We start from the raw sequence: 18,629 nt of genomic DNA, 5'->3' as shown, positions 1-18,629 counted from the left end.
ACTTACAAAGAGATGGGACAGCTAATCTGTCTATATGTGTGTGTGTGTGTGTGTGTGTGTGTGTGTGTGTGTGTGTGTGTGTGTGTGTGTGTATGTGTGTGTGTGAGAAAGAGAGTATATAAAGAGGACAGCTCACTAGTTCTCTCATTTGCTGACTGTGTGTGTGTGTGTGTGTGTGTGTGTGTGTGTGTGTGTGTGTGTGTGTGTGTGTGTGTGTGTGTGTGTGTGTGTGTGTGTGTGAGATAGAAGAAGAATGAAAGACAGATCCAGATTGATAAAGAAGGAGACAGGAGAGGTATGAGATGGGAGGATGCTGTGCTGTGTGTGTTTTTATGGATTTCCATTTATGTTGTTGAATGCTAGTTTGAAGCCATGCTTGGCTGCTGCCTTTTCACCTTGCCTAAGGCTTTGCCATATGACAGACGCGCACACACACACACACACACACACACACACACACACACACACACACACACACAAACAGTATTACTCAAAGCTATTTGATGTTAACGCCAGATAGTTAGACAGGTTGCCTCAAATCTTTGCAACCTAGCTAACTGTCACACTAAATTAGCTGGTAAGCTTAAATTCAAGTTAAGCTGTCAAGCTAGTTAGCGTGGTTTGAGCAGAATATAAGAGCAACTCTAACTGGGCTACATCATGGCTAGGTAATGCAAGCTAGGTTGATCATTCCCTAGCTATAACATCATTAATTAATGTATGTGTGCTTTTTAACATTGTAGAATGTAAATGAATTCCCTTTTAATCTAATTATTAAAAACTGGTCCGTTCAGCGTAATTCATTCACATTAATATTCTCTCATTTAGTGATAGCCGAACACTCCTGTATTTGATACTGATGTGGGCCGCCCTTATGTGCCGCGGTACTGCTTAAGGTTTCTTCCTGATTAACAGGGAGTTTTTTCTTGCCCCTGTAGCCATTGTGCTTGCTCTAGGGGGGGGGGGGTTCAGGTTTTATGTGTGTGTGTGTGTGTGTGTGTAGGTTTCAGGCACTGGGCTCTGTAAAACGCCTTGAGACAACTTTATTGTTAACGTGCCATATAAATAAAATGTAACTGAATTGATGTGTACTTCAGAAAGGTTTTACTGTCATGAGCTGTACTTTTGCACACTGCCACATTCAGAGCAGAGGGTTGATACCTTCTGACCAGCTCTGTTTGTGTTATCAATTATAGGCCTACTTTAACATCTATAAAGTTGTTAAAGTAATAATTTAATGGAATGAAAGGAATAAAGGAATACTTTAATGTAAGAATGTGTGTGATTTGTGTGTGATCATTGTCTCTACACTGGTTTGAGGTTCTGGGAGAGGTAATGCTTCAGGTAGTGAGAACTTAGTCTTAGGCCCACTTCCCTATGTGTGTGTGTGTGTGTGTGTGTGTGTGTGTGTGTGTGTGTGTGTGTGCTAGTGTGTGTGTGTTTATATGTGTGTGTCTGTGTCTGTGTGTGTTTATATGTGTGTGTCTGTGTCTGTGTGTGTATGTGTCTGTGTCTGTGTCTGTGTGTGTGTGTGTGTGTGTGTGTGTGTGTGTGTGTGTCTGTGTGTGTCTGTGTCTGTGTCTGTGTGTGTGTGTGTCTGTGTGTGTGTGTGTTCGCGTCTCATCGTCACATTTCTCCATTCTGATTCTCATACCCAACTGAAAACTGACCCTAATGACAGGAGCGGTCCTTGCTCTGCAAAATCCAAACATCCCACTCAAAAACCACACTCTAAAAACATAACACAAAAACAAACAAATCACCAACAAACTAATTACAAATGCACCAGTAAACACACATTCCCCATGTGTTGTGTTATGTATCATGGAACATGGTGGACCCTCTACAATCTCTCTATTTAAGGCTAGCCTTGCTCCTTTTGTTAGTGTGACGTCAGGCCAGATAACTTCAGGCTTATCATGCAAAAGAGGGAAGTAAGGCTGCAAGATTGTGTGTGTGTGTGTGTGTGCACGCCTGTTTGTTTCCATGTGTGCTCTTGTAATGTGTGTGTGTGTGAGAGAGAGAGAGAAGTGAGTGAGTGAGTTAAAGAGAGAGAGTGTGTGTGTGTGTGTGTGTGTGTTTTAGAAGTGTGTCCTTCACTGTTTGCTCCAGATAGTCCTGTGTGATTGCCTTTCATTCAGGCCTTTAAAAGGTTTCCTTGTTTTATTATTTTCTTGTGTTCTTTTTTCATTCTGAGAAAATTAAGCTGCAATATCACGCCGTTCGTCTCAGGACATTGTGTTACTGCACGAGTCTTTGGACAGGGGGGCGTTGAGTGTGTGTGTCTGTGTGTTTGAGAGATTAGGTGTGTATATCTATTATGTTGTTGTTTTTGTTCTTTCAGTGTGTGTGTGTGTGTGTGTGTGTGTGTGTGCGTTCTACTCCAGTCGCCCACCCATAAAAGGAGGTGACCTCATTGGTTGCTGTTTCCAGTCTCCCACGAGTCGATATCTAGCAGGTAACCGAGACACCGTCCCTAAACCTGACCTCATCCGGCTGGCCTCTCTCACAGCCTCTAACACAGCCTCCACTCCTGGCCTCTCCAACACAGCCTCCACTCCTGGCCTCTCCAACACAGCCTCCACTCCTGCTCTCCTCTCCTCTTTGACTAGTCCTCTCCCCGACTCTCCTTTTCCTCTCTCCTCTTCCTGTCTTCCTCTCTCCGACTCCTCTCTTCCTGTCTTCCTCTCTCCGACTCCTCTCTTCCTCTCTTCCTCCCTCCCTCTCTCCGACTCCTCTCTCTCTCCCTCTCTCCTCTTCCTCTCCCCGACTCCTCTGTTCCACTGCTCCCACTCTAATCATCTCTTCTTCTCTTCTCCATCTCGCCTCCTCTTCTCTTCTCCATTCCATCTCTCCTCTTCCTCTCTCCATATCTTCTTCTGTAGCTCACCTCCTCTCATATCCTCCTCTTCCTCACCTATCATCTCCATCTCTCCCTCTCTTCTTTTCTAGCCCTCTCTCTTCCTTCAACCCTTGTTCTCTCAACCTTTTGAAAGATGAAAAAGATGGGACTCTTATAGGTTGCCTATATTAGATGCTCTCATGTATTAAGTTCAATAATGTAAAGGTTTTAATACTGGTTCAATAAACCAGTGTTAAACCCCTCCCCCTTTTCTTCTCCACCTATCCATCTCTCCATCTCCATCTCTCCATCTCTCCATCTCTCCATCTCTTCCCTGACCCAGCAACCTTGCCTGAGGATCTGTCTGATTTGCAACCGTGCACCAAAAAAATGCCATGACTACCACAGCCTAGTTCTCCTTTTATAATGCAAACCTTTCCAAAAATGTGGGCTTTTAAAAAAAAAAAAAAAAAGGTTATTTTACATTTTTTGAAGTAAACTAAATTGTGCAATTAACTAGCCAAATATATTTAGAAAAAGAAGGTCTAGGCTTCTAAAGAAGGTTGCTATAGAAGGTTATAGACGTTATTAGGACCTTGAAGTATGCTTTTAAGTATACTGCGTTCAGTATACTACTTCTGTGTACGACAGACACCCTGTCTGCTGAGAGTGCAGATCTGATCACCAACGCATCAGTCAGTTTATTTTCAAGCGCAAACGACTTAGCCCAACAGGAAGTTGCCAAGACAGAACATGACAAACGCAACAACTGTAAGGTCAGAAAGCACAACTCATCAGGTCCAAGTCCATTAGCCACAGAAAAAGGGCTCCTTCTTGCCCTCTCACTCTTACACTTCAGTCAAATTTAAGCACACAACGTGCACTTGATTATAACATTTCAAAAGACATGTAGAGTTAAAATGGCCCTCAGCAGCGCTCTCTAAAAGCATCTCCTAATGGGTAGATGTGAAGCTCTCCCACTCAACACAGCCCGAGCAGCAGAAAAGACAGGATGACCGGATGAAAAACAGACCAATCCCACTCCCCCCCCTCCTCTCTCTCCCTCCCTCTCTCCATCCTCCTCCTCTTCCTCATCCTCTTCCTCCTCCTCCTCCTCCTCAGGTGAGTAATCCCATTGTTCCCTGCTCCCACTCTCCCTGGCACACCACCAAACTCTCTAAAGACGCGAGTGCAACAACTTCCTCCCGCTTCTCCCAGCTTTTAATCCAAGTATAGTGGGTAGGAGGAGAATGCAGCAATCCAATTTTCTCTTCATCAAAAAAAAGTCTGAATCTCACACTGACAGTACGCCTTTAAAAGTGGTCGATTTGGTTAATGAATGATAACGATAATGAGAAAAAGACTAATATTCATCAACATCATCACCAGTACAACAACCATCATAATAATCATTATAATCATAATGTCTTTCACAGATAGATGAACAACCTTGTAGAAGAAAACACAACAGGAGGGAGGGAGAAAGAGGGAGAGAGAAAGAGAGAGAGAAGATGAAATGAAATGAAAAGGAAGAATGGGTGAGCCGCACACAGTTCTGCGGAATGGAACGGACGGAAGGAGAGAAAGCCTTCATTCGGAGCCTGTCATGTTCACATTACTGAGGGATCTGAATGGCTTTAGCAGCTGCCTAGAAATCACGCTCAATGTCGATCCCTTCTCTGTGTGCATGCACACACACACACACACACACACACACACACAAACACACGAACACACACACACACACACACAAACACACGAACACACACACACACACACACACACACACACACACACACACACACACAATGACATACACACACATAGGCTTCTCCACCCCATCAACACAACACCGCCAAAATGACAGCCATGTACCAGTCTTCTATCTTTTTACTTATAGAAACCAGGCACATTCGTTGGAATGACACAAAATCACAGAGAGAGAGAGAGAGACAGACAGACAGAGAGAGAGAGAGAGAGAAAGAGATATTTGCACATGTATGTTTTGTAGACTGCATGGTCATGCCAATAAAGCACATTACATTTAATTCAATTGAAAGTAAAGTGGAAAGACATGGAGGACGGAATGGTGTCACAAATGCCTTATGCTGGCACACGAGAGCCTGCACAGGACTCGAGAATAATATATTCCCTTTTCTTCATCATCCTTATTATTGAAACAACAACACCCCCTGTCCATCTCAAGACCAAGAGGCCAATGTAAAAGGCAGAACCACGCAGAACCACGCAGAACGTCCAACCCTGACTCCCTGTGCTCAGCAGGCAAAGCCCTGCCCACACAGCACAGAGCGGCGAGCCCTGCGGCATAGCTTGGGTTCAGACTTGGTGGTGGTGGCATCATGAGGCAGGGGCAGGGGGGATGGGGAGGACAGACAGATGCAGAGAGAGGGGGGGGGGAGAGAGGGGGAGAGAGAGAGAATAAGGCAGATAAACAGTCCGATAAAGAGAGAGAGAGAGAGAGAGAGAGAAAGACCAAGAGAGGAAGATGTGGTGTTGGCATGATGCAGGGGGGGGGGGGGGGGGGGCAGAGAGGGCCATGCAGGGCTGACACAGAAGCAGAGAGAGAGGGGGAGAGAGAGAGAGAGAGAGAGAGGGAGCAGAGAGAGAGAAAGAGAGAATAAGGGGCCATGCAGGGCTGACACAAGAGCATCAGGCGTGAAACATGGGACACGCTGCACTGCTGCCGAACGCCCCGACAGTGATGCTGATGGAGAGTGATGGGACAGAGAGAGAGAATGAGGGGATAGAGAAGGAGGGAGGGAGAGAGAGAAGACAGAGAGGGAGGAAGAGGAAAATAGAACGACAGAGGGAGGGAGAGGAAAAGGGGGAGAGAGAAGGAGGGAGAGAAAGAGAGAAGACAGAGAGAGGAAGTGGGAAAGAGAGCAAGAGAGAGAAGAAGGGAACGAGAGAGAGAGAAAAAATGTGAAAGGCCGATAGAGCAAAATCGAGGTGGAGATGAGGAGGTAGAGAGAGAGAGGGAGGAAAACAGAGGGAGGCAGAGAGAAGACGACACACTCTGATTACGCAGGGGTGGGAGGGGGGGGGGCGCTGGTATACTGCAGAGGGGACAAGGAGACTCTGAGGCAAAAGTCCCCTCCATACCTCCACATCCCCTACACAACAACATCACACACACACACACACACACACACACTACACATTCCCTACACAACAACATCACACACACACACACACACACACACACACACACACACACACACACTACACATTCCCTACACAACAACATCTCTCTCACACACACACACACTACACATCCCCTACACAACAACATCTCACTTCTGAACTCAGACATTGCCACTGGACACACACACACGGACACACACACACACACCAGGGGCCGTCTCCTCTCCCTTGTCTGTGTCTCACAGCCTCTTTAACAGAGGTCATTTCCATACAAGACAAATGAATTACTGACGGCATGCAGCATCCATCCACGTACGTCCACCAAGTGTGTCTGCAGAAAAGCAGAGGGCATCACAAGTTCTCCAGTCAAATGGGAGCCCATTGGCACTCTCCTTGAATTCACAGAGTTATCTACGCTCTTCAGGTGAAGCAGAGCGACTGGGAGACAAACCACACACACACACACACACACACGCACGTACGCACACACACACTTACATCGGAAGGCATGTAATAGTATGGATGTAAGGATATCTTTGAACCTGCTAAATCACCTCAGCACTAGAGCTCTTAGCAAATGCTCATCTCCACACACACACACACACACACACACACACACACACACACACACACACACACACACACACACACACACACACACACAGACACAGACACAGACACACAGACACACAGACACACAAAGGGAGAGCCCTACACCACCAGACTCCAAACCCCTCAGTGGTTCCATATTTTGCCCCACTCAGCAAACATCTCCACACTGGAGGGAGGAAGCCATGATTGAGTTTAGAGGGCTCCCGAGGGTCTGGGCCAGGTCGGGGCCGTATGCAGGAGGAGGCCATGATTGAGTTTAGAGGGCCCCCGAGGGTCTGGGCCATATGCAGGAGAAGCCGTACGCGGCTAAAGAGAGGAGCCATAGGCGAAGCCCCCACTGCCCTATAGTGGGTTTACCGGAATCTTGTTTTACTTCTACCGCAGTTTGTGTATGAGAGTGATGGCTACATAGTCATGACAGACACACACACACACACACACACACACACACACACACACACACACACACACACACACACACACACACACACGGGACGTCGATGGGAGAAAAGAACGCAACAAACTAAAGCAGAAAAACAAGTGTGAAAAACAAGAGGTCTGTCCACGCAAACCTCGGGGTCTTAGCCCCTGAGATACAATTAAATAACTGGATTATCTCCACTCCTGAGAAATCCCCTCCGCACAGAGAGACCATAACCAGGAGGGAATGACGGAAAGGAAGGAGGAGAAAACAAAAGAACTAAAGAACGAAAGAAAGAAAGAAAGAAAGAAAGAAAGAAATGAATGAATGAAAGAAAAGGCAAATGAACAGAAAGAAAAAACATCCTCCCAAGCCACGAAGAATTTTTGCGCCTCAGCAAAACCATATACGACAGAGAAACGATGTCGCCCTTCCAACCAACACAAACACATTTCTCCCTGAGTGCTGGTGAGCAAGTAAACGAAGACCACTCTGAAGACAGAACCCAGAGACATGGCAGCGCTGCTGTTGCCACGCAGGCTAAAAAGTTAAACAAGAGGCTGGCAGTTGTTTCCCCTAACCAACATTCATTCATTTAACTCTTCCAGTCACTATTTCTTCTCAAGCAACTGCTCTCAAACTCCACAGCTCTGAACATCACTGGAGGGGTGACAAGGGGCATTGGGGTTAGAGAATGCTAAGATAATAGCCTGCTAATGCTAATTAACTAACCAATTCAGCTGCTCCAATAGTGATGACTCACTAACATGCTAACGGCTAACCAATTCGACTGCTTCAAAAGTGTTGGCCCGCTAATGCTAACAGCAAAAAAAAAAAAGGAATGTTTCATAAGTCATGACTATGACATAACAAAAGAGGGACAAAAATACTCTGTTTATCACACAGAAGTCAGAGAAGACCAGTGCACTACAGAACAAAAAAAAAACTAGCAAATTAAACAAAAGCCTGAGGGAGCCACACTTAGCCCTGGGGGCAATGGTGAAAAGAGGTTCTCCACTGCATAAATAGTCCCCCCTACACATAGGGTGAGGTGGCTTTCGGGGGCCTCAAGCCTGTCTGCTCAACCCAACCTGCCTCCCCCATTCAGGTCTCTTTCTTGGCTCAAACTGCGTAAGTGTAGGGTGGAGGTCAAACCTATAAATGACTAGCTGTAAGCCCAACCTGCAACCCCCCCTCACACACGCGTGCTCACACACACACACCTCCTCTTCCATTCATGCCCGTCTTTAGGCTGGTGCTGTGTCAGTAGGGGATGGGGAGGGGGAGGGGGAGGGGGTGAGGATGAGGGCGAGAGGGAGGCGCGAGGGAGGAGCGGGGGCCGCTCTAACACTGTAAGCCTCCTGTGTCCTCACGTGTTGCGGCCAGCCTGCGCGAGCCTCGGAGCATGGAGCACGTCAGGCCCCAGAGCTGCCAGGGGATTAGGGAGATTTCTCACCAAGGAGAGTTCCTTTCCCTCTCCCCTCCTTGACTCCGCCATCCTCTCTATCCCTCTCCTTTCCTCTTCTCTACATCTCTCTCTCTCTCTCTTCTACATCTCTCTCTCTCTCTCTCTCTCTCTCTCTTTCCTCTCTTCCAGATTTCTCTCTCTCCTCTCAGACCACGTAGACCTCACTGTGATGTCCCCGGCACCAGCCAATAGGCTCCAGCAGGGAAAAGGAGGGGGGAGGAGGTAGTGAGTGTGTGGGGGTTGGGGACGAAGTGTGCGTGTGTGTGGTTGGAGGGGGTGGGGGTGATGAAGACGAAGAGGAGGGATGCAAACGGTTGCCTAGCTACTGGCAACAAGCTCTGGGTCAAAGCCTCCAATCACAGAGCTATTACAGCGAAACGGCACATTTTTGAGAGGCTTTCTCGAACTGACAGTGCTCTCTTCTCTTCTCCTCTCCTTTCTCTCCATCTCCTTCTCCCCGTCAGTGTAGTGAGCTGGAGAAAGTCGGGGGTGGGAATTAGAGCGTCTCCATGTGTTTTTTCTATGTGTGTAAGAGTGCACCTGCGTGTGTGTGTATGTATGTATTATTTGTATGTATGTATAAGTGTGTGTGTTTGGGGGGGGGGGAGGGGTACACATCTCTTTGTGTGCTTCTGTATGTATGTGTGTGTGGAGGGGGGGGGGGGGTTGGCTGTTGCATTGATTTGTATTCCTCTTAATCATATAAGAGGAGGATTAGCATTGCGACATGTTTAGACCAGTTATCTGTATGAGTTAGCGCACGCCGGCTACGGTCTACACATGAAAGTCTTCCTCTTTGCCGTGCAGCAATCACATGTGTCCGAGACCACTTTCCCAAAAATCCCTTATTATTTTCATCTTTTATGCTCCTAAAACTGACCACACATACGGAAAATGTATATATGCACTATATAGTAGGTTGCTATGGAGAAAAAGCATCTGCAAAATGAAAAAATAAACAAAAAGAACTGTTAATGTTATTCCTGTGTTATTCCTGTGTGGTCTTTGTGTGGTCCTCTGTTCTCTGTAAAAAAAAAAAGGCTTTGTTTTAGGACAGAGAGGAGGAACCATTTACCTGAACAAAAGGTGTTAACCGCCCCTTTTGCCAAAATGTATTTATTAATTCCTGCTGACCACACGGTGGCCTGAAAAAGGCGTTTCGTGTGAAGACTGCATGAAGGCCTAACCCAGTTCACCAGGCTAGGGCAGCGCGGTTGTGGGAAAACCCAGTTCACCAGGCTAGGGCGGCGCGGTTGGCCTAACCCAGTTCACCAGGCTAGAGCGGCGCGGTTGGCCTAACCCAGTTCACCAGGCTACGGTGGCGTGTTTGTGGGCAAATCCAGTTCACCAGGCTAGGGTGGCGCGGTTGTGGGCAAACTGAATCTAAAAACCACAAAACCAAAATGAAGATTCACAACTGATGACTGTGGCTGTGTTCCAATTCCAAACACACGACCTGCATCACACCCTCACACACACACACAACATTCTGCCTGTTTGTGGGAGTGTGTCCATGGTGACGAGTGCTTGAATTTAGTCTGCGAGGGACTTAACCAGAAGCTGACTCAGTTCGTCCCTTGTCTGGCCGTCATCCATCAGGCGGATATTCCAAGTACCACCTTTAGTGGCAAACCCCAGGTAAGTTAAACATCCGGATAGAAGAGTCATATGGCTCCATTCTCCTAGCAAAACAAAGCCATAGGACTCGACTTGACTAGTTACTGTTAGTCAGTAAACCACATACTTGGAATACCTCCATGATGAATGTGCATCATATCCTAACACATACCCTAAACCACACAAGTACACACAGCGTGCGGCCTATTCCAGTTGACGAGTAGCAACGGCAGTGGTTGTTTGTAAGCCTCAGAGACACCCTTACAGAACCCGAGACTAAAACAGATCCATACCAGAGGTATGTTCAAAAGAGCAGAGGCAGCTTGGAACGTAAAAGATGCCAAATTGTTCGTTTTAAACGGCAATCCTTGGTCAAGCATCTGCACTTGTTTGCCGAGAATTGCGTCCCCAGACAGTGATTGTTTGCAAACAGGGGCGAACATACGAGACGAACATACGAGACGAACATACGAGACGAGCGCGTTTTCTTACGTTTCTTACGCATTACAGATCTGGGCCAGATCCACTCCAGATCGAGACCCGAGGTTCAAATTTGGCAAACAGAGGCCAACGTTTGCCGACATTTTCATCCCAAAATGTTCTTGCCTGCTGAGTTGAATTCACCACAAACGCCTGTGATCACAAAAACGGTCTGGGTAGGTAGTTCTCGGGGCGAATAAACATGGACGCTAGACTTAGGGTTACAGTTTATATCATCCTCATAAAAACGTTCAAATAAAAAAATTTCAACGTTCGCCTTGGCTTGCTGTTTTGAACACACCTCGGGTCCAGCCCAGAGTCTGCTGCCCCTGGGGAGGACGCTGAGTGGGGAAGCGTGCCAGTCTCCACGACTACCAGCCAGATTCAGGCTGCATCTGCACCAACAAGATGGGCCAAAGTCCGCCCCAGTGTCTCAGGCAGTCTGGGAAGCCTGTGTGGAGTGGTGGAGAGAGTGAGGGAGTGAGGGAGTGAGAGAGTGAGTGAGTGAGAGTGCGTGGCGGACTGCAATCTGACAGGGTGAATTACGCTCAAAACCCCTTGAAGCGCTGAGCAAGGCAAAACTCGCAGCCCTTAATTGACAGGCCCTAACATAAGCTACAACAGCCATGCCTCACCCCACCAACCCCAACCCCAATCCTCCTCTTTGCTGCTGTTCTTGTTGTTGTTGTTGTCATTATATTACCTCACAAGCCCCATGCGCTTTGATGCTAAACGGTTTGCTCATCAGCTTTTTGATGTAAAAAAACGGCCACGTGTCAGATGACACGAGAGGCTCTCTGAGTGACGAGGGGCGGAGAGAAAGAGAGATGAGAGGAGACAGGAAGAGATGAGAGAAGAGGGGAGGAGGAGAGGAGGGGAGGAGGAGAGGAGGCTCTCAAACACACCTGACCTTTTGGAGATGTTGGCTACAAACACTCCTATAACGGACTCTGTTTTTTTCCCCCCTTTCTGGACATTCATCCGACAGCTGGAGAGGCGCCTGCATTAATGTCTCAGACGACACGTCGGCACAACAGGCTGTTGCCACAACGGTACACCCGTACCCTCTTCCTCACTGCACTCTCCCCATCATCCTATGCTGAATTTCACACAACGCACAGAAGAACAAATCCCCCTCTGGCATCGTCCCTGTCGGGTAGCAGCTCAGTCTGGTACCAACCGTACCAGAACCCGGTCCGATCTGCACCAGAAACATGGCACGTCTGAGACAGGCTTGCTCTGGGGTCCGCTGTTATCCATTTTGTATGCAAGTAGCAGAGTTTGAACTGCACTAGACAAGCTATATTTCAACAGTAGTCGTCGTAGAAGCCCCAGCATACACACTGACATATGCAGATATGCTCAAACACACACACACACACTCTTTCTCTCACTCAACACACACAAACCCACACATCAAAATGACTAACAATGCCCTCAATCGAGCGGGAGACATCCACCCCAGATTTGGCAGCTACCTGTGAGCTCAAACGAATGAAAACGAATGCGAAAGGGGTCAATTACTGTGTGACAACCCTGGACCCAGACCAGCCTCATGTTGGGCATTTAGCTTTTTTTATGCTTTTTCTTTTTAAAAAAAGGGGGAAAAAAGGCCATGCTCAACTAACCACTCACCACAAGTCCACATAAGCCTGGTTTGTTTAAAGTTGTGCATAATAGGAAGCAGAGGTTTCTTCTGGAAGCCAGTCTGTGGCCTCCACAGCCGTATGCCACATGGGATTGATAAAGTTTGCGCAAGCGAAGGAGCACAGGGAAGGGTGGGGAGGGAGGATGGAGGGTTAGGTGTGTGTGTGTGTGTGTGTGTGTGTGGGGGTGTGTGTGTGTGTGTGTGTGTGCGTGTGTGTGTGTGTGTGTGTGTGTGTGAGGGGGGGGTACAGTCACAGGGATGGAGCAGAGTTAATAATCCCCATTCAAACGTTCACTGCAGACACACACACAACAGTGCTCACTGCAAGAGAGAGATCAGGCTTATGTCCACAATCAAGAGTGAACAGGCCTCAATGGAGTCAGAGGAGCATCGTTCCTTCATCACAAGAGGAAACGTACATAAAACAGCCGAGTCACTCAAACACAACTTCAACAACACCATATGACAGCACGGTGCCGCTTTTCACCTATGCCCAATATGTGAATAGAGGCAGCAGTATTCATATACTTTATTTCCCTTACCTCTTGCTGATAGTTTTTTTGTGTTGATAATTTTAGCAGCATATTCCTGTCCTGAGGCTTTCTTTACACATCTACGGACCACAGAGAAGGCACCCCTGAAAAATACACAAAAATATTCAAGGTTTAAGAGTCGTGCTTTTCTTGCAAGTAAACCAGAAACCACACACACACACACACACACACACAAACGCACGCACGCTCACTAGCGACCGAGCGCACGCACACACGCGGAAAAAGAGGATTGTCAATCATTGCTGACGTAGCCGCTCACGAATGAATGCAAGACGTGCAGCGAGCGTATCGACTGTCCTGTGACTACTACCATGACTTAACATAATACACACAGATTAGTGAATATCACTGCTATACGAATATTAAATAAGTTCTTGATAGCAGGACCGACAAAATGGCATTTTAAACTCTCTGTTTGATGCCGAAGTCCCATGCAATGGTTGCACTGCTATACAAAAATCTCCTCTAGAAAGTCAGACATTGAGAAAATAACGTATCTCGTTCATTCTTTCTGGTCCTACTGTATATTCAAATCGATTCCTTTATTGAAATAAAGCACAACCGCAACTCCATAATAGCAAAGCTGTGTAACGTAGTCTATATTTTTACATAAAAGTGGCTTCATTTCCCGTACTGCGTTCACTCCGCGCAGTCCGATTGCAACCCCATTGTAATCTCCTTCTGAACTGCGTGAATCGCTTGCCAATTAGTAATAAAACGTACCATCGAAACTGTGATTAAAATGACAGGCTAGCAGCCAAGAAAAAAATAGCAAAAGTGTCCGCGAGAATGGTTCCCCGTCCATTAAACCCTGGAAAAGGATACAGCGGTAGCCTATGCATGCAACATATGCGCAAGTAGTCTAATCCGTTACAGAGGGCAAAACAATAGCAGATACAATTGTTAATGTGCACATCTCTGGCGAACTTGATCTATAAGCTCCTCGCACAGCTTTCGGGGCAGGTTTCAGAGTCATTGCAAGTCATTATCTTCCTGTCAACGTCCAAGCAACACAATGGGATTTTGTAAAACACAAAAAAGGGCAAGTTGCACGGAAGACATCTCAAATGAAACTATCACTTACTTTCCCAGCTCTTCGTAAAGCTGATACTCGTCGGTAAACCTGGTCGAGGTTACAATTGTAGCCATGTTGTGTGGGGAGGGGGTCTCGCTGCTCGCTTCGATGACTGCTGTGGTCGGGGTTTCGGGAGGAGATCGCCTCCGAATTTCATGTGCCTCACACAGAGAGAGAGAGAGAGGAACACAGACGGGAAGGGAAGGGAGGGGAGGAAGGGTTGTCGGGGTGGAGAGCAAATAACGCTAACTAACGCGAGAGTTTCCAGCTCCGAGCTTGAGCCAAGCCGAGATGACGATGATCAGTGACTGCAGCGGTGGCTGTTCCGTTGCCTCGATACGAGACGTCATTTCTACGGTTGTCCGAGAATGTCCACATCCAGACAGTGCGCTCTGCGACCTACACGTGTTGAGGTCTGAATCACATATACTATATTAATCGTAAATCTGACAATTGTATCCGTTTTATCTGTAATGTTTACTTTCAGATGTGCCACCAATAGGATAAGCCTGCGATAAGGCATATAGGTTATTAGTCGTAGTAGGCTAAAAATGTGTTATACATGAGAGATATTAATCGACATAGGACATGGAAAAAGGCTTTCGGCTTGTCCCCAATTTGTTATGCTTTTCTGGTGCGTTTTTTGTTACCAGTAGCCTAAAAATAATTATGTAATTCTAACGTAACCGTGAACATGAACCCCCGTGCAGTGTATAAGTTCATATTAGGTCTGAAACACAGTCAAAATTGCTCAGCAACCGAGGTTATGGAAAAACATTGACAAATTGCCTGTTACCATTTCACTGAAGGTGCAGACACTTTTTTTTTTTTTACAAGAAGGTGACCCTGCCTCCTTATCAATACATAACTTATGCCCCTGTGTCTTAAGCTTGTTGGCTAAAACAGAACACTCTCAGGAGAGAAACTCCACGGTTCTAAATTGTTTATGTCAGTTGTTTCCCTGTGTGTCTGTGCGTGAGAACAGATGCCATGTAGCTACTGCTAAATAGGCTTGAGTAACCTGGCCTGACGTAACTGAGGGACACTGCACTGCTGCGCCCTTGTTTCCAGTGGTCGCTGACACAGACAGCGAACTCTGCCACAGTAAATATTTAATGCCGTGTTGGTGCACGCACACAAATACAGTTAGGGCGCACAACCTGTGTTATAACTGTTAAGTAAAACAAATAGCCTCCATCTGATCTGATGAGTTGGCTTAATAACAAGGGTTACTGGCCTATTTAATAAACCTTGGGTGATCCCTGGAGGTGAGCATATGATGTCAACCCCACCATTAGGGTATAAGGCCTGCTATGGTGGAAAGTAGAAACATTTCGGTTCGAGAATGAGAAAGGCAGCCTGTCAAAGGACAAGGTCACTCGAGGGGCTCGTTGCAGTCACTCAACAAATGCCTGTGAAATGGAGAAAGCGCTCGAGGATTCTCAAACACCAACGGGAAAAGTGGTGTCTTTGTTCTGAGGTACTATAAAAACACCATGCAAACTCACTTGTCTTGATAGCATCAGCGAGAGAAAGCAGCACAAATTAGACCGGTCGTTAAATGTCTGTTTAAGACATGGATTTCCTTAAATGGTGCTCCTCGTCAACCATCTAGCAAGGTAGCCTAAGTGCACCCAGGGTTTTAGTCGCTGTTTGACAGATAGTCAAATGACCATAGATCTCTTCTATGCTGTCATTGTTCAGAACCAAACACAGAGTAGTCCAGCCTATATCACGAAACTCAGCTCTCAGCAGCATGCTAGATTCAATGAAGATAATGAGCCCATCACTGCTCTGAAAAATACAACTTGATTACAGCCTATTCTAGCAAAATATTTAATGTAATGGACACGCCATTCTTCAGCTGGCCCGTCTCACACATTGTCATTCATAATTGATCCTGTCTACCATTTGTCTAAACTGTTAAGTATCATTCCCCCTGCGTGGCAATCATAGGCTCCTATTGATAGATGTAACGGCACACGGTGCGTGGCACGGTGCAATGCGTAGCAGTCATGGTGATTTACGCGTCTCTACGCAGACCACCACAGCCTCAAAACAAGGGTGACAGAAGACAACAGGTACCTGCTATACTGGGTTATTCTATGGCTATTTAAAGTCTTAAGCAGTCCAGTTTTTCGTTGAGGTTTGCATGACAGACATGCCCCACCACTCAATACCAATATGTGGATCAATGATTTATTGACAACGACTCTTGGGGACAGTGGGACTCAAAATGACAGGGGTTGGTCTTAAATTGATCAGCCGAATATTCGTTAGCGGTGTCAGAAGGTTCTTTAATCATCCCAGTAGAGATGCAAGGCAAATTTTCGGTTGTCGTCCGCGCTGCCGCGGCGTCGATAAACGAGGCGCGGCCACAGCGCCTCAGCGAATGAGCAGAGAGAGCTGACGCCTGGCAACTGCCGCGGCTACACAAGGTACCCCTGGCGAGAGGAACATAAATTAGGCACCGGTCAATATGAGATCAATGGACTTTATTTTTAAAGCAGGAGAGAACACAAGGCACTGAGGACCAGCCGCATTACACTGATGGAGGGAGGGTCTCATTGCGCAGGCTGGCCTGGATATGGGAGGCAGTGCCTTGGACACACTCCTAACAGGTGCGCTGTGTGTCATCGGCTGCACAGACAAACCTGGCACAAGCGCCCCTGACTGTCAATACAGAGGTCCCTATTAGCAGTATGGCGGGGGGTAGAGAAGTGATTAGTCAAATGAAATAATCCACAAATGAAATATCCACAGGTGCACAGGGAGAGACCCAGCACTGGAAGCGGTGGCTGGAAATGGGCGGCGTTTGTAAACGCTGCGTCACGCGGATCAAAGGAGACGACTCCATGCGTCAGTCGGCACACCGCTCTGGCCATGAATCAGCCATCTGTCCAGACGAGAGCGGGAAGAGTGCGAATAAATCAACGACAGGAGATGCCGTCAAAATTCAACATCATTTCAGCCTCAGGTGTTTTCATTTGAAATACCCCTCAACGTCAGAATGGTCCATAAGTATAGAAATGTGTTGAAATAGGCAGCATGCTGTTGGCCATCATTGCAGTTATAAATAAATAAATATATAATATATATAATATAATAACGAAGGGTACTCGAAGAGTGCAGACCTCCGCCAAGGCCAATTTTCCCTACCCCGCAATGGTGCGGAAAGTGAAAAAAAGTCCGGATCCGCTCCACTTCTTCCCTGGCCCATGCTCCACCTCACCACCAACTTTCACAAAAAACGGCTTTTTTTTGTGTGTGGCATAATCCTGCTGCCAGACAAGCAAACGGTAATGAAAACATAAGCTCCTTGGCGGAGGTAATGACACAGCCCACCTCGTGGCCGAGTCTGGCCGGGTATGATCCTGGTCCCAACTCATGGACGACATGACTAAGGGAAAAGAGTGGCGATAAAGGGGAAATCATCTCACACAGACGTCATTGTGTGTGTGGCCTCCTTTGTGTGTTTAGAATTCAAGCGTGACGACCGCCAACATGATTGCTCAAGCCACAGTGTAATCTCCTCCACGGACACACACACACACGCGTGTGCATGCATGCACCAGCACGTAAACAATGACACATACACACAGCCTTTCCCTCTCATTTTCCCCTCTCCCTCCCTCTATCTTTCTGTCAGACTCAGAATCGTGTCACTCTTGCTGCCTCTTTCTCTCTATATCTCTCTCAGACTGTCTCCCATCATCACTCTCTCTCTCTCTCTCTTTCTCTCTCTATCTCTCTCTAACTCTGTCTCTCAGACTGCTTCTCTTCTCTTTATCATCTCCCTCTCTCAGACTGTCTCTCATCACAACTCTCTTTCTCCCACTCTCTCTCTCTCTCTCTCTCAGACTCTGTCTCTCATCACAACTCTCTTTCTCCCACTCTCTCTCTCTCAGACTCTGTCTCTCATCACAACTCTCTTTCTCCCACTCTCTCTCTCTCTCTCTCTGACTGTCTCTCATCACAACTCTCTTTCTCCCACTCTCTCTCTCTCTCTCTCAGACTCTCTCTCATCACCACTCACTCTCTCTCTCTCTCTCTCTCTCTCAGACTCTGTCTCTCATCACCACTCTCTCTCTCTCTCTCTCTCCCTCTCTCTCCCTCTCTTCTTGTGGCTCAGTCGTGACACTAATTTGTCCCCCTTGTGCCACGGAGTCTGTAGTCTGTCACTCTTCAACACATTCAGCTTCTTGGCCCTGTAATGATTATGGTTCAAGTGAATGGACCCATATCGACTGATGTTTCTTTGAACAAGGGGGGGGGGGGTCCGGTCCACAGGCTAAGGGCTTTGTGCATTTTGAATGAGCATGTACAGAAGGGGCCATTTGATGAGGACAAGACCAGGGAAGCGGTCTTGTTGAGAGACGTGAGTCAGGGATGGTTTGTAGTTCTGTGGACATGAAGCCTTTTCCGGAGGGTGAGAGAACATTCTTCTGGATTTAGAGTTCCATCCTCCTCTTGGAAATCTGTAGATGACAACAGAAACAGCCTGTTGGGAAAGCACAGACGTATCTGCTCTTCATGGAAGTCTGGTCAAAATGTATCATAGGCAGCCAAACATCTTAGCTCTTATTTGATGATAGATGAAAATGTATATCAGCTTTGTGGTTCTCCTTACAGAGAACTCGTACCTGTTTCCTCCAGAACCCTCTGATAAAGAACTCTTGATCAAGAACTTTCTCTCAGAATTTTGTCATCTGACCTCAAAGAGTCTTCAGCAATGAGGACCCATCTA

At 47.0% G+C, this 18,629-nt stretch overlaps 1 protein-coding gene across 1 annotated transcript in view; it reads right to left on the bottom strand.

Annotated features, from left to right (window-relative positions):
• The window catches only part of camk2g1 (calcium/calmodulin-dependent protein kinase (CaM kinase) II gamma 1), an 82,548-nt gene extending 68,418 nt beyond the window's left edge, over positions 1 to 14,130 (bottom strand). The window contains exons 1-2 of the mRNA XM_031560870.2: positions 13,892 to 14,130; positions 12,796 to 12,890 (exon numbers count right to left, since the gene is read on the bottom strand). Coding sequence (XP_031416730.1) covers positions 12,796 to 12,890; positions 13,892 to 13,956 — 160 coding nt within the window. The 5' untranslated portion in view covers positions 13,957 to 14,130. The remainder of the gene's footprint in view (positions 1 to 12,795; positions 12,891 to 13,891) is intronic.
• Between the last annotated feature and the right edge of the window lie 4,499 nt (positions 14,131 to 18,629).

This window comes from Clupea harengus, chromosome 23 (genome assembly GCF_900700415.2).
Source record: "Clupea harengus chromosome 23, Ch_v2.0.2, whole genome shotgun sequence".
Lineage (NCBI taxonomy): Eukaryota > Metazoa > Chordata > Actinopteri > Clupeiformes > Clupeidae > Clupea > Clupea harengus.
This window is presented reverse-complemented; position numbering and strand designations above follow the sequence as displayed.